The sequence below is a fragment of the Hyperolius riggenbachi genome, chromosome 11 (assembly GCF_040937935.1).
Source record: "Hyperolius riggenbachi isolate aHypRig1 chromosome 11, aHypRig1.pri, whole genome shotgun sequence".
Classification (NCBI taxonomy): domain Eukaryota; kingdom Metazoa; phylum Chordata; class Amphibia; order Anura; family Hyperoliidae; genus Hyperolius; species Hyperolius riggenbachi.
The window spans coordinates 108,275,433-108,288,612 of record NC_090656.1 but is presented as its reverse complement, the minus strand read 5'-3'; the positions used below and the strand labels follow the sequence as shown (position 1 = coordinate 108,288,612).

General features: G+C 43.0%; 1 protein-coding gene across 4 annotated transcripts in view; it reads left to right on the top strand.

The window, feature by feature from the left end:
• The window catches only part of SYT12 (synaptotagmin 12), a 176,898-nt gene that overhangs the window by 140,256 nt on the left and 23,462 nt on the right, over positions 1–13,180 (top strand). For all 4 annotated transcript variants that reach the window (XR_011024860.1, XR_011024859.1, XR_011024858.1 and 1 more), the window contains one exon: positions 7,587–7,720. Coding sequence is in view for 1 of the 4 variants with exons in the window: in XM_068261003.1 (XP_068117104.1) it covers positions 7,587–7,720 (134 nt within the window). In the remaining 3 variants the exon portion in view is untranslated. The remainder of the gene's footprint in view (positions 1–7,586; positions 7,721–13,180) is intronic.

Below are 13,180 nucleotides of genomic sequence, written 5' to 3'. Positions count from 1 at the left end.
GCAACAAGCAATTTGTGGAATGATGACAGCATCCTGAGAATGCTGCCCAGAACTGCAGAGCGATTGCAAATGACAATGAGACTTATTGCGAATGCACAACCGAATGCAAGCAGATAAGCCAGAACTGTCCGTTTGCATCTCCACTGCAACAGACAGAATACGCTACAGGAGGGATCCTTACACTATTATAGTGTTGTGCTGTACTTACTTTTTTTTGTCAACGCTTTAGATATTAATTGTTGTGTGTTGAGTTATTTTTATGAGACAGCAAATTCACATTGTTATACAAGCTGTACTCTACTTTAAATTGTATCAGTGCCATGGATCTTCAGTGTTGTACTGTGAAAAGACATAATAATAAAATATGTACAGAGATTGTTGTTTTGTGGAGTTTTGGGCAGGTTTTCAGGCATTCAAATACTTACCAAGCCTCCAGTGTCACCTAACCTGATGCGGAGTATTACATCATGGCGTTTGTGCTTTTTCAGCCAGTTGTGCCAGTTGTGCCACCAACCAGCAAGCACATGTGTCTGGCATCTGGCGATCCTGTAGATAGATCATGGAAAGTGTAATGTGACTGCCATCTCTTTCCTTCACACTGATTCCTGTACAGATGTTTCTATCTCTAGCCTGCACACTGGTTCCTGCACAAATGGCTTGGCAGAGCAGCATGTGCTGTCCTGTTGGACGTGAATTGGGTAGAAGCTGAAGGCCTCTCACTGCATGCCAATACAATAATGCCCCACAGAAAAGTATTCAACTGCTGTTCCTTAGGGCAGGACCAGCTGATCAGGACAGGGAATGCTTGTAGTTATCAGACCATCACTATCACTTGATCTGATCATAAATATTTGGATCATGTGACTGCAAGGATGAACAAGGTTCTGTAAGCAAAAATCAAACTGGGGCGATGCTGCATACTGTATGACATGTTCTCTTCACATTTACTATTCTCCAATGCTTTTCTATACAATGCCTTTCTATACAATCATGCCAGGGACTTAGCATAAAATGGCTGTAAACCTGTTTAAGCTGACCAACTGCAACAATGCGTTCCCCATCTGGTCAGCACTTATTCTAATTTGCTATTTTACCATGCACTGATACAGTGCACTTTGTTCAGCATCTGCAGTGTACTTAGTTGTACAGTGTATTTAATGTGAATTGTCCCTACTAAGAAGCATCACAGGAAGAGCAGAGGATTACATAGTTACATAGTTATTTTGGTTGAAAAAAGACATACGTCCATCGAGTTCAACCAGTACAATGCCGCATGTTCTAGGCTGCTGTTTAAATGTAATGTCCTCAGTGACTCCCTGCAGTTAGATGGGCTTTCATCCATACATGGCAGGCAGGCATAACACAGTGCTTTGTACTGTACATCTCAGTTGTGTGTTATACTGTATAAATTCCAAAAAGTGATATGGCATGAAGAGATAAATGAGTATTTATAGTACCAATCCTGTTTAGAACTTGCGTTCCGCTTTCTTTTTAATTGTAAGAGTTAAAGTAAACGAGCGTTGTGGAAAAAAGACGCATTGATACTCGCCCACAGCTTTCTCCAGCAGCATAAACCCATCTGAGTCCCACACCGTCCTCCCGTGGTCTGCTGTTCAGCCGTGATCAGCCCTGATAACTGGTTCAGTTGGGTCCAGTCTGGGGCTGAACGGCAGACCACGGGAGGACGGCGTGGGACTCAGACATGTGTATGCTGCTGGAGGAAGCCGCGGTTGAGTATCAAATCTTCTTTTTCCAAAGTTCTGGTTTACTTTAAACGTTATCTCTGCAGCAGTTGGGAGGCCATAAAGTTATTGTGTGGCTGTGTAAAAACGTATCATAAAGCTACTTATGCCTCGTCATATACACGTACAAGGCATGTCAACCGTGGGGGACAGGGACCCGATTCCTCTGGCGACATTGCAGGGCCAAGGCTGTACAGAGGCATCACTAGTCTAAAGGCTAGCAACCAGGGGCGTAGCAATAGAGGTTGCAGAGGTAGCGACCGCATCGGGGCCCTTGGGCCAGAGGGGCCCCATGGGGCCCTTCCTCAACCAAAGCATTAGCTGTTTATTGGTCCTGTGGTGGTAATAATCACCTCTATAGATGCTTTGAATCGTAGTAATCATTAACAAACTGTTCCCCATCCGATTTTTGCACCTCTAATACTATGTATGACCAAGGCAGGTTTTGTTGCGCCGTATCAAGTGTTATATATAGAGTGCTGGGAGGGGCCCCATGTAAAACTCGCACCGGGGCCATAGCTCCAAAGCTATGCCACTGCTAGCAACCTGTCATTTTGATATGCAGGGGGTGGGGGGAGTCGGGTAAGTGGGAAGAACAATGCTCTCAGCTGCCGTTTACCTGAAGCAATCTACCAGGCTAATAATTGGCAAACAGGTTCAGGGGCTGCTGTACACATGCTGGATTCTCAGCACAGGCAGTTGTTATCGGCCTCCGCGGCCGAGTTTCATCTATTGTGTGTTCACAGCTTAAGGGCAGATTCACACTAGAACAGATGCAAAACAAACACGGTAAGCTCAGTCCGTTTTGCATCTGCTTGCAAAAATTTCACCATCCGCACTGATTGTCTGGTCATCTGCTTTGATCACATCTGCCCGTACGCATCTCTGCTCACTTGTCCCGCCGCTTGGTCTGTCTATATTCAGCCCGGATGCCGCCAGGAGCATGGGGCTCTCCATAGGCTGCATTAGGCCTATTCTCCCTAGCAACAGGGAGAACTTTTATTGGTCCGCCTTGAACCAATGAGAATTATCACTGTTGCTGAGGATTCCCATTGGTCTTTTGCAGCCCAATGGAGATCCTCATGCCACCCGGCAGGACACGTATTACAACATGGCTGTGATCGAAATGATCAAAAGCAGACACGGCAGCTAGCCTAGTGAGAAGGGACAGGCTTTTATTTCATACATTTTCCCGTTCAGTCCAGAAAAAGGGGCCAAGTTCGGACTTTGCGTTCCGCTTAGTGCAACGCAACAAGCAGATTGATTTTTTAACAAGTGGATCCTATTTGTAACAACAGGATCCACTTCCTGCACTTAAACAATGTCCCGAACGAGTACTTTTTTAAGCAAGTGTGCACCGGCCTTTACTCGGTTAACGAGAGAACACCACTCTCTACTTTGCTAGAACCAACCAGGAGGAGGATAACATCTCAGCCAGGCGAGATAAGTACTTGTGTTAAAATCCACTCCATCTGGAAGGTTAAAAAGATCTGATCTTTATTTCAACAAGATTATGGTCTGAGTAAGCTGACAGATAAAGCTTAGGTATTTTAGTCCACTATACATGAATTAGACCCTGCTATAATATTACATTATACTGAGAGAAAAGCTATTAGCTATTACCGTCTTTGTCCATAATCATGTTGAAATAAAGATTGGACCAATTTAATTTAACCTTCCAGTAGGAAATGATTTTTTAACAAGCACAGCTTTAGTCATTAAAAGTTCAAGAGGCTGTCAATTCTTTGTGTGGAAGCTGAATGAACAGCAGTAATGTAAGTGTGATGTTAAACATGCCTACAGACTTCATACTGAGAATTTAAACCCTTCGACACAAAATAAGAATATGGGACTCCAGGAAAGCTCTACTTAGGATTAGTTCTACAGATACAATTACTTATAAGTTGTGTACAACTAACACTATGTCCAAATAGCTTTTCTTTCAGTATAATATATTACAATAGCAGGGTCTAATTCATGCATGGTGCACTTAAATACCTACGCTTCATCTGCATGCATGCTAAGAATTTTGGACGGTTGCAATGTCTCCGTGGACTGCAGAAGTCAATTATAACATGTGTCTCCTCAGCAGCAATTAATTCTATACATGCAGCAATCAATTATAATGTCCTGCTCAGTATATTTTCCCAAATCAATTTGTATTTTAATATTCTTCTCTAGAACAAAAGCAACATGAATGTAGAGAATAACATACCCTCTCAGGACTGAGACATGCACATATTACAGGCAAACCTTGCTTTACTATCAGCGGAAAATTATATATTATATACAATAAGCGTTTGGATCACAATTTCTAAACACTTTATAGTGGCATAGATGACCTTCAGATTACAGAGTGGCCGGTAACCCCCCCCAGCTATTTTCTCAGTAATCAGAACATCCATCTTTTGATCTTTCATCAGAGCTTTTGAGAGGGAAGATACAGTGCTGTAAATGGAATGAGCGTACATTATTTAAAGATCTATTTATAGAGGGATGTTTTTTATTATGTTTTACCGCATTGAGGATGGAATCAACATCCGGTGGTTGAAAAGATGATTTATAAGTGGCGTGACATCTCCTTATCCTTCTAAATCAAGGCATTGATAGTTCTGTGCACTGACAGGAATGCATTCTGTATTATAAAATATCTCCATGGCAGCACTGAATCCATGTACAGAACAGATGAGATACACTGGTTCAGCACCACCGGTGATGGGGAAAGGGACCATGTGACAGGACCCCTAAACCAGGAATACAAACTCAGAATGGGTAGTTGGGCTTCGAGGGTCATTCAACTCACTCTGCACCCAGCTCAACGGCGGCATACATACAGTATGGCCACCTGTAGGCACAAATGTAAATTATACTGTATTTTACTCTATTGATAAAGGGACAATAAAAACGCAAACGCACCAAAAACGCATGAGAAATGCAAACGCAAACATACAAGCATACAATAAACACACCAAAAAATAAAAACACACAGTGCACTGCCTAGTATACTCCCAACTTCAAAGCGGTTTGTCTGGCTCTGTCTACCATGGCACAGTGATCTCATTTTGTTCCTCATTCTGGTGATTGATGGGAACGTTAACTGAAGCTCCCCACCTGTATCTGTTGCGATTGGCTGATTAGATAATTCTTAGAATAAATATCGGTGTAAAGCCTTTATCTTGCTGATAGTTTTTTTTAGCTTCAGGGGAATAGGTGTTACATGTGTTTATTGGACTAATACTACTGCCATATATCTTGCAGGCAGTAGAACCAGCTGGTTATATGTGTGTGCGGAAGCATTGTTTTGTTCTGGATCATTATCTGCCTACTAAATAATGACTTCTCCGGGCTAACATTGAGGAATAATGGTTGCCCAGGCCATGCTGGAGCCCAGGCATTATATTTATCAACTTGCGGAATACATTTTGGTCAGTGACTCTGAAGATAATTTCATAGCTATGCTTTTGGCATCTTTAACGCGTTCCTCTTTGAATACCAATAAGCAGCAGCAAGAAGTTTTCCAGTTATAGGATTTCTAGTTGCCTTTGGAAGGTTATTTATACTGAAGAGAGAACAAAGACTAGGAACAAAGAGAAGCACTTCAGGCATGTAAAACACACCAACTGCCATTAGTGCTGTATATCATATTCTGCTATGACCACAGTGCCAACTGGCAGAAGTACACTCTCACTAAGGAGAGGGACAGTTCTTGCTCTTTCTAGGTTTGAAATTCACAGACTGTGACTGATGGAAAGTTGCTCATGGCGGAGGCGTCACTAGGGTTTGGTGTCACCCGGTGCAGAAACTCTAGGGGGGATAGAAGGTGGGGTTAATGATTGTTATGCTGGGGGCAAGGGGGGGGGGGGGGCTGGCCATGTTTGCTGTGGGGGGTGAGGGAGGAGTACCATGCTGGACACACTTGCTGTGGGGTGGATGGTTGAATGGGACACCTTTGCAAAGAGGTGAATAGGGAGATGTTAAGATGATCAATACGTGGCTCTGGTGGCCTCGGAACTCTATTATCAGCTCAACACGGAGCAGCCAGAAGGGAGAAGAGCAGTAAAGAGCAGAAGGGAGAAGTACATCAGGCACTAGCCTAGTCTAGATTTACTTAGTCTTACTGCACTTAGTTTTGAGCTTGGTGTCACCCCCTCTGCTGTTGACACCTAGTGCGTTGTGCACCTACCGCACCCCCCTAGTGACACCACTGGCATATGGGGATTTCAGATGCAATTAGCCATCTTGGTCTCTTTGGCATTTGCAATTGTTGCCAGTTGGATAGCCAAGCAGGGAACAGAGAAAATAAATGGAAAATAACACCACCAAGTAGGAAATAACATGATACAGGAAGTGGCCAGAGGCTGGGCTCCTGACCATGTTCTAAAAAAGTGATTTGTTTTACCGTAGTTTATCAAGGTGCTTATACACAGGCAAAAACAAGCAGTGCAACTGAGTGCCTACACAGATACAGGAAAACATTTGTACTACACAAAGCATATCAATGGATAAGCGTGCTGCGATCCCAAAACGCAGGCTATGATAATGATAGATAGTATAAAGTAGCATACATATGTGTGAATGTTAGCCATAAATAAAAGTATAACTGACCATAAATACAGTGCAATAATACAATAGAATAAACAATATATTTAAAAATTACATGATTTGGTATACAGTATTTATAAAAAAGACCTATACCGGTTCACTCTATAAAGTAGAAACCAACGGGTAATAAGAAAACAACGATCAGAAAATAGTATCAAATATAGCCAATACAAGATACATAAGCATTGTACATCCATGTTCAGTGCACATTGCTGAAAGAGGATTAACTGGAGAAAATAGCATTGAACTGCACGTGTCCTGACATGTTTTGTGGCCAGAGATTCCTTCTGCAGGGGCCCTGTTAAAGTAATATCGATGCCTAAAAGCTGAAATAAATACAATGCAAGTCTAATGACGTAGACAAAAAGGTCAAGTCTTAAAGGATATCCGAAGTGACAGGTGACATGATGAGATAGACATGTACAGTTCCTAGCACACAAATAACTATATCACTATATTCCAACTATAAAACATTTTCCTAGCAGAAAATAGCTTCTGAGAGCAAGAAAGAGGTAAAAAGGGGAATTTCTTATCAGTGAGAGTCACACTGTAGTCACTTCCTGTCTGAGTCAGGACTGAGTCAGCCACTTACATACCTGATATTTAACTCTTTCAGGCAGAGAATTAAAAAAGGAACACAGCATATTTATTTGTGTGCTAGGCACTGTACAAACACATGTCTATCTCATCATGTCACATGTCACTTCGGGTTTACTTTAAAACCCATGCAGTACGTCCAGAATGCAGGGCAGACACATTTGTTTGTATGTTTATATCAGAGTATCCTGGAAAGTGTAAAACCCAGATTACTGAAATGTTGTCATGACTGTGCACTACTACCCTCACTGCTGGTCAGTGAAGTCATTCACCTGTGTAATGTGCCACCAGTCATTGCTTTCATGGACAATACAAGACAAATAACATTTATCTCGCCCTTCTTTCCTGGCACGCTCAGTAGGCAGTAATGGTGTTAGGGAGTCTAGCCCAAGGATTCCTTACTAAATAGGTGCTGGCTTACTGAACAGAGAGAGCCAAGACTTGAACCCTGGTCTCCTGTGTCAGAGCCCTTAACCAGTACACTATCCTGCAACTTACTAGTGAAGAGACTCATTATTATAGGCTGACAGCAGATCTGTGAGTAAAATAGGTCAAAACCTGTAGCCAATATATGACAGTCAGATTGTTAGAGGGTATGTAAGCTTCGTTATCTAAATAAATTATCTAAATAAATTTAATTCACAGATCCCTTTGTAAAAGTGTACCTGCTGCAAGATGGACGAAAGATCAGCAAGAAAAAGACTGCAGTGAAACGGGATGACAGAAATCCAGTTTTTAATGAAGCCATGATTTTCTCTGTACCCGCCATAGTACTGCAGGTGAGTCATCACAGCCATATCAAAAAGGCTGCTCTCCTAATAGGAGCCTCGGAACACTAGCTCCCAGGGAGGCTGTGATTGAATGTGTGTCTGTGAATACATTGTGCTCTTTTTTCAGGGTAAAATTTGTATTCCCAGACTCTTGCTGAACCTCCATGCCATAGCCAAATATAACTAACTCTGTTAAATGTACATTTAATGGGAACATCAGTCATGAAGATATGTTTAACTGATCAATGTGTGTGCCGGAACTGACACAGATTTTCAGTTCCTAGGTTTTTTTCTCAGAAAGCTAAAGTCAATTCCCTTCTCGCTACTAATTTACCAAGAAACTTCACATTAAAGGACAACTGTAGTGAGAGGTATATGGAGGCTGCCATATTTATTTCCTTTTAAACAATACCAGTTGCCTGGCAGTCCTGCTGATCTCTATGGTTGCTGTAGTGTCTGAATAACACCAGAAACAAGCATGTAGCTAATCTTATCAGATCTGACAATAATGTCAGAAACACCTGACCTGCTAAATGCTTGTTCAGGGTCTTTGGCTACAAGTATTAGAGGCAGAGGATCAGCAGGATAGCCAGGCAACTGGTATTGCTTAAAAGGAAATAAATATGGCAGCCTCCATATACCTCTCACTTCAGGTGCCTTTTAACTCTTTTATTTACTTGCTGCATTTAAAAGGTTATGGCGCTTGCATAAACTCATAAAGAGGGGCATACCGTTAAAGAGCAACTGTAGTGAAATTAATATAATTACTAAAATTGCTTTTTTTTTTTACAATATTAATTTATAGATTACTTAGTCAGCGTTTACCCAAAGTAAATCGTTCCCCTCTCTGATTTACATTCTGAAATGTATCACTGGAGGTGACATCTTTAGTTCTGCCAGGTGATCTGTACGGAATGTTTGTTTACTGAGAGTTCTATGCACAGAGGAAGATACTGGTTGCTTGGCTGTTGGGAAAAGCAGTTATTTCCCACAATGCAACAAAATTCACAGACAGCAAACTGTCAGGACCATGATCATGACATCACACTGTGGGAGGGGTTCTACCACAATATCAGCCATATGGATGTCCCTGAAGATCTTTTCGAGAAAAGGAAAAGATTTCTCATGGGAAAGGGGGTATCAGCTACTGACTGGGATGAAGTTCAATCCTTGGTTAAAGTTCCTCTTTAAGAGTTAGGATATGCTGATCCATATAGGTAGAAGGAAGAGCTGATCATTGCACACTGCGTCAAGAAGCGGCCTTGATCAGTGTACCTGAGACAGAAAAACCCCAAAACATAAATACATAACTGGGGCTTCCTCCAGCCCCCCTCAGGCTCTTGGCTCCCTTGCCATGCTCCCGGGACACCTCAATCTTCTGCTGTTAGTCCCGGTAAATCTGTCAGTCGCAGCCAGTCGTGCTTCCGTAGCGGGGAGCATTCTGCACCTGCACAGCAGTACTGCGCAGGCCAGAGCGCTCCCGGTGACAGGAGCATGATGGGGGCCTGTGTGTGCAGCCCGGCCGAGTATGCACAGTATGACAGATATACCTGCGACTGACAAATATACCTGGACAGCCAGAGGAGGATCGAGATGGCCCGGGATGAGGGCGAGGGAGCCAATGGCCTGAAGGTTGAGGAAGCCCTAGGTATGTATGGTGTATGAATTTTTTTTCAGGTTACTCTTAAGAGAGTTGGGAGAGCCCAGAGCTGACAGGCTGCCACTTTCTACCACACTACATAGTCCTTTCCAAGACACTATCTGCACAGATTTTTTTATACTTACCTTGGCTTGGACCTCTCAGGTGTCCTCCCACAACCCAAAAACACTGGTAGCCCCCCCCCCCCCCCTCTAAAATTAGTCCTAAAACTAAGATGAGTTCAGATGATGGGCCCCAGTGCAAGTTTTACATAGGGCCCCCCCAAGCACTCTATACATACCAATTGATATGGCGTACCAAAACCTGCCAAGGACAACCACAGAGTCAGAGGTGGAAGAAGGGGATGGAGAACAGTGTGTTAACCACTTCCCGACCGCCGCATGTACAAATGGTGGCCGGGAAGTGGACCCCGCAAAGACCGCCGCATGTACAAATGGCGGCGGTCCTTGTACGGGCATGGGCGGAGCGATCGCGTCATTCGTGGACTGGCTCCGCCCCCCTCACGCTGTAACCCGCCGGCCGTCCGGAAGCGCCGGCAGGTTACTAGCACCCAGATCGCCGCATACAAAGTGTATGATACACTTTGTAATGTATACAAAGTGTATTATACAGGCTGCCTCCTGCCCTGGTGGTCCCAGTGTCCGAGGGACCACCAGGGCAGGCTGCAGCCACCCTAGTCTGCACCCAAGCACACTGATTCCCCCCCCCCTGCCCCCTGATCGCCCACAGCACCCCTCAGCAACCCCCCCCCCCTGCCCACCCCCCAGACCACTGTTTGCACCCAATCACCCCCCTAATCACCCATCAATCACTCCCTGTCACTATCTAAAAACGCTATTTTTTTTATGCCCTACACTGGCCCCCCCCCCTGTGTACTGTATGCATCTATCCCCCTGATCACCCGTCAATCACCCATCAATCACCCCCTGTCACTGCCACCCATCAATCAGCCCCTAACCTGCCCCTTGCGGGCAATCTGATCACCCACACCAATAGATCGCCCGCATTTCCGACGTCAGATCACCTCCCAAGTGCAGTGTTTACATCTGTTCTCTACCCTAAACACCCACTAATTACCCATCAATCACCCATCAATCACCCCCTATCACCACCTGTCACTGTTACCCATCAGATCAGACCCTAATCTGCCCCTTGCGGGCACCCAATCACCCGCCTACACGCTCAGATTGCCCTCAGAACCCCCCTTATCAATTTCGCCAGTGCAATATTTACATCTGTTCTTCCCTGTAATAACCCACTGATCACTTGTCAATCACCCATCAATCACCCCCTGTCACTGCCACCCATCAATCACCCCCTGTCACTGCCACCCATCAATCAGCCCCTAACCTGCCCCTTGCGAGCAATCTGATCACCCACCCACACCAATAGATCGCCCGCAGATCCGATGTCAGATCACCTCCCAAGTGCAGTGTTTACATCTGTTCTCTACCCTAAACACCCACTAATTACCCATCAATCACCCCCTATCACCACCTGTCACTGTTACCCATCAGCGACTTGTTTCGGGATAAACCCTTCATCAGGCCTCCACAAATAGAGACAAATCTAAAAACAATAAATATAAAGACATTAAAACCATATGGCAATGAAATACAACTGAAAAGTGAAACATACTGGTTGGTGAACAGAATTAGAAAGTGAATATGGGTGAAAACAGTAATAAAGAGCACCGACATAGTGAAAGATCAATAGAGCCATACTGTTATAGTGATAGGACCCAAAGAGTAAAATACCAGGAACCCTGAAAAGTGATAGCAAAAGCCACCAATTAAATAATAAATTTCAAAGATATCAAACAGGTACCTGTATAGTTAACACATGTTCTTAATAAACATCTGGACAACATCAAGTCAGGTATAACCACCTATAGAATTATAAATATACTCTATCACTAAACTGATACACAAAGACCAGCAACCGGATCACATAAGGCGACCAAACAATGACCATGGAGATTACTACAAACGTTAATACCTTAACAATGGAACAGGAAACATCCAAAATTACTATGCCATAAAAAGAAATAACTATGCCATAAAAAGGGGCAACATTGTGATGGTTATAGACCTAAATACAAATCATGGGCTAAAAAACAATTCCACAAGTCTATCTATATTAACAATACAGCAGTTACTACTTACTCATCCAATTTTCAAACACAGGAACCGCACAAGGCAGGAGCTGGAGAGGAATGGCAACTGAGATGAACTGCACACGGGTTTAAATACCCATAACTCCACCCACAGAGGCTAGACCCAAAATTTCAAGAGCCAATCACCATCAAACATGACCAAATAAGGAGAAAACAGATCAAAGAGGGTCACAATACCAGAAATCCGGCCACAAAGCATGCTGGGCGGAAATGACGTAATGCGTAACAATGCGTATAAAAATACAAAAATACAAAAATACGCATGTAACATACTACAGGCATAAGAATAGGACGCATACTAATACAAAAATACGCATGGGACACATACAAAAATACGCATGGAACACATACTGCAGATATACGTATGGGACGCATACTGATACAAAAATACGCATGGGACACATACAAAAATACGCATGGAACACATACCCATACGCATAGGCTACCAACTAATGCGCATGATTGCTTACAAAAATACGTATGCATATCAAAAATATAAAACTATGTATAGAACCCAATTCTATCCGACTTCCCCCTAAACGGTCAACTATCATGGAAACAATCAATATTAAACCCTCCAAAAGATAAGAGGCATAGTATAATGAATAGAATATAGAGAGAGAGTGTATGATACTTGCCACCCAAGACAATAAATGAAATTAGACACCAAAAGGTGGGCCTTCACCCGCAGGTAAGCCATGGACCTAAGATGGAGAAAAAATAATAAATGACAGTGGACAAAACCATCACAGAATAATTTTCAAGGACTATAGTCCAAATTCATACCATATGGAACTAATGTATTTAAAAATTTGATCCAGAAAGCCTCCCTTCTTAATAGATACGCTTGGCGATCTCCTCCCCTGCGTGAAGCATAAACTACTTCAAGAACTAGAAACTTCAGTTGGCTAACAGAATGTTTTGCTTCCCAAAAATGTTGGGCAACAGGTGAAGTCAGTGTAGACGGGTCACCATTGCGTTTAAAGGCTAAATTAATATTAGAGCGATGTTCCCCTATACGGTCTTTAACTGACCGTGTGGTTTCGCCTACATAAAATTTGCCACATGGGCATTTAATGCCATACACAACATATTTTGAATCACAAGTGGCAAAATTGCGTAATTTAATGGGAACTCCACTCATAGGGTGATTAAATTCTTTTCCCCTTAAAATATATTTACAATTTACACATTGCAAACAAGGGTAAGTGCCACAACGCAATGGCGCCAGTCTAGACTGTCGACTCGTGCTAGACGGACCAATATCAGCCTTTACTAAATGATCCCTAATTGATCTAGCACGCTTATAAGCCATCATTGGAGGAGATTTAAACGCAGGGATTTCCGGAGACAAAGCTGACAAAACATACCAGTATTTCTTAATTAATGATGAAATTTGATTAGATAACGTGTTATAAGAAGTGACACACACCATTCTGTCAGGGGTCCTATCCCTAGGTTTTGGAGATAATAACGCACCTCTATTCATGGAGGATAAATGCCTCAATTTGCACAACTGCACTAATCTTGATGTTAACAACTGATGCATTTTTGCCATTCTTTGCTATGGAAAATGTTCCCTGACGGATACTTTTTATGAATATTTTTGCACGAGTGTTGTCTTCAATAAAAA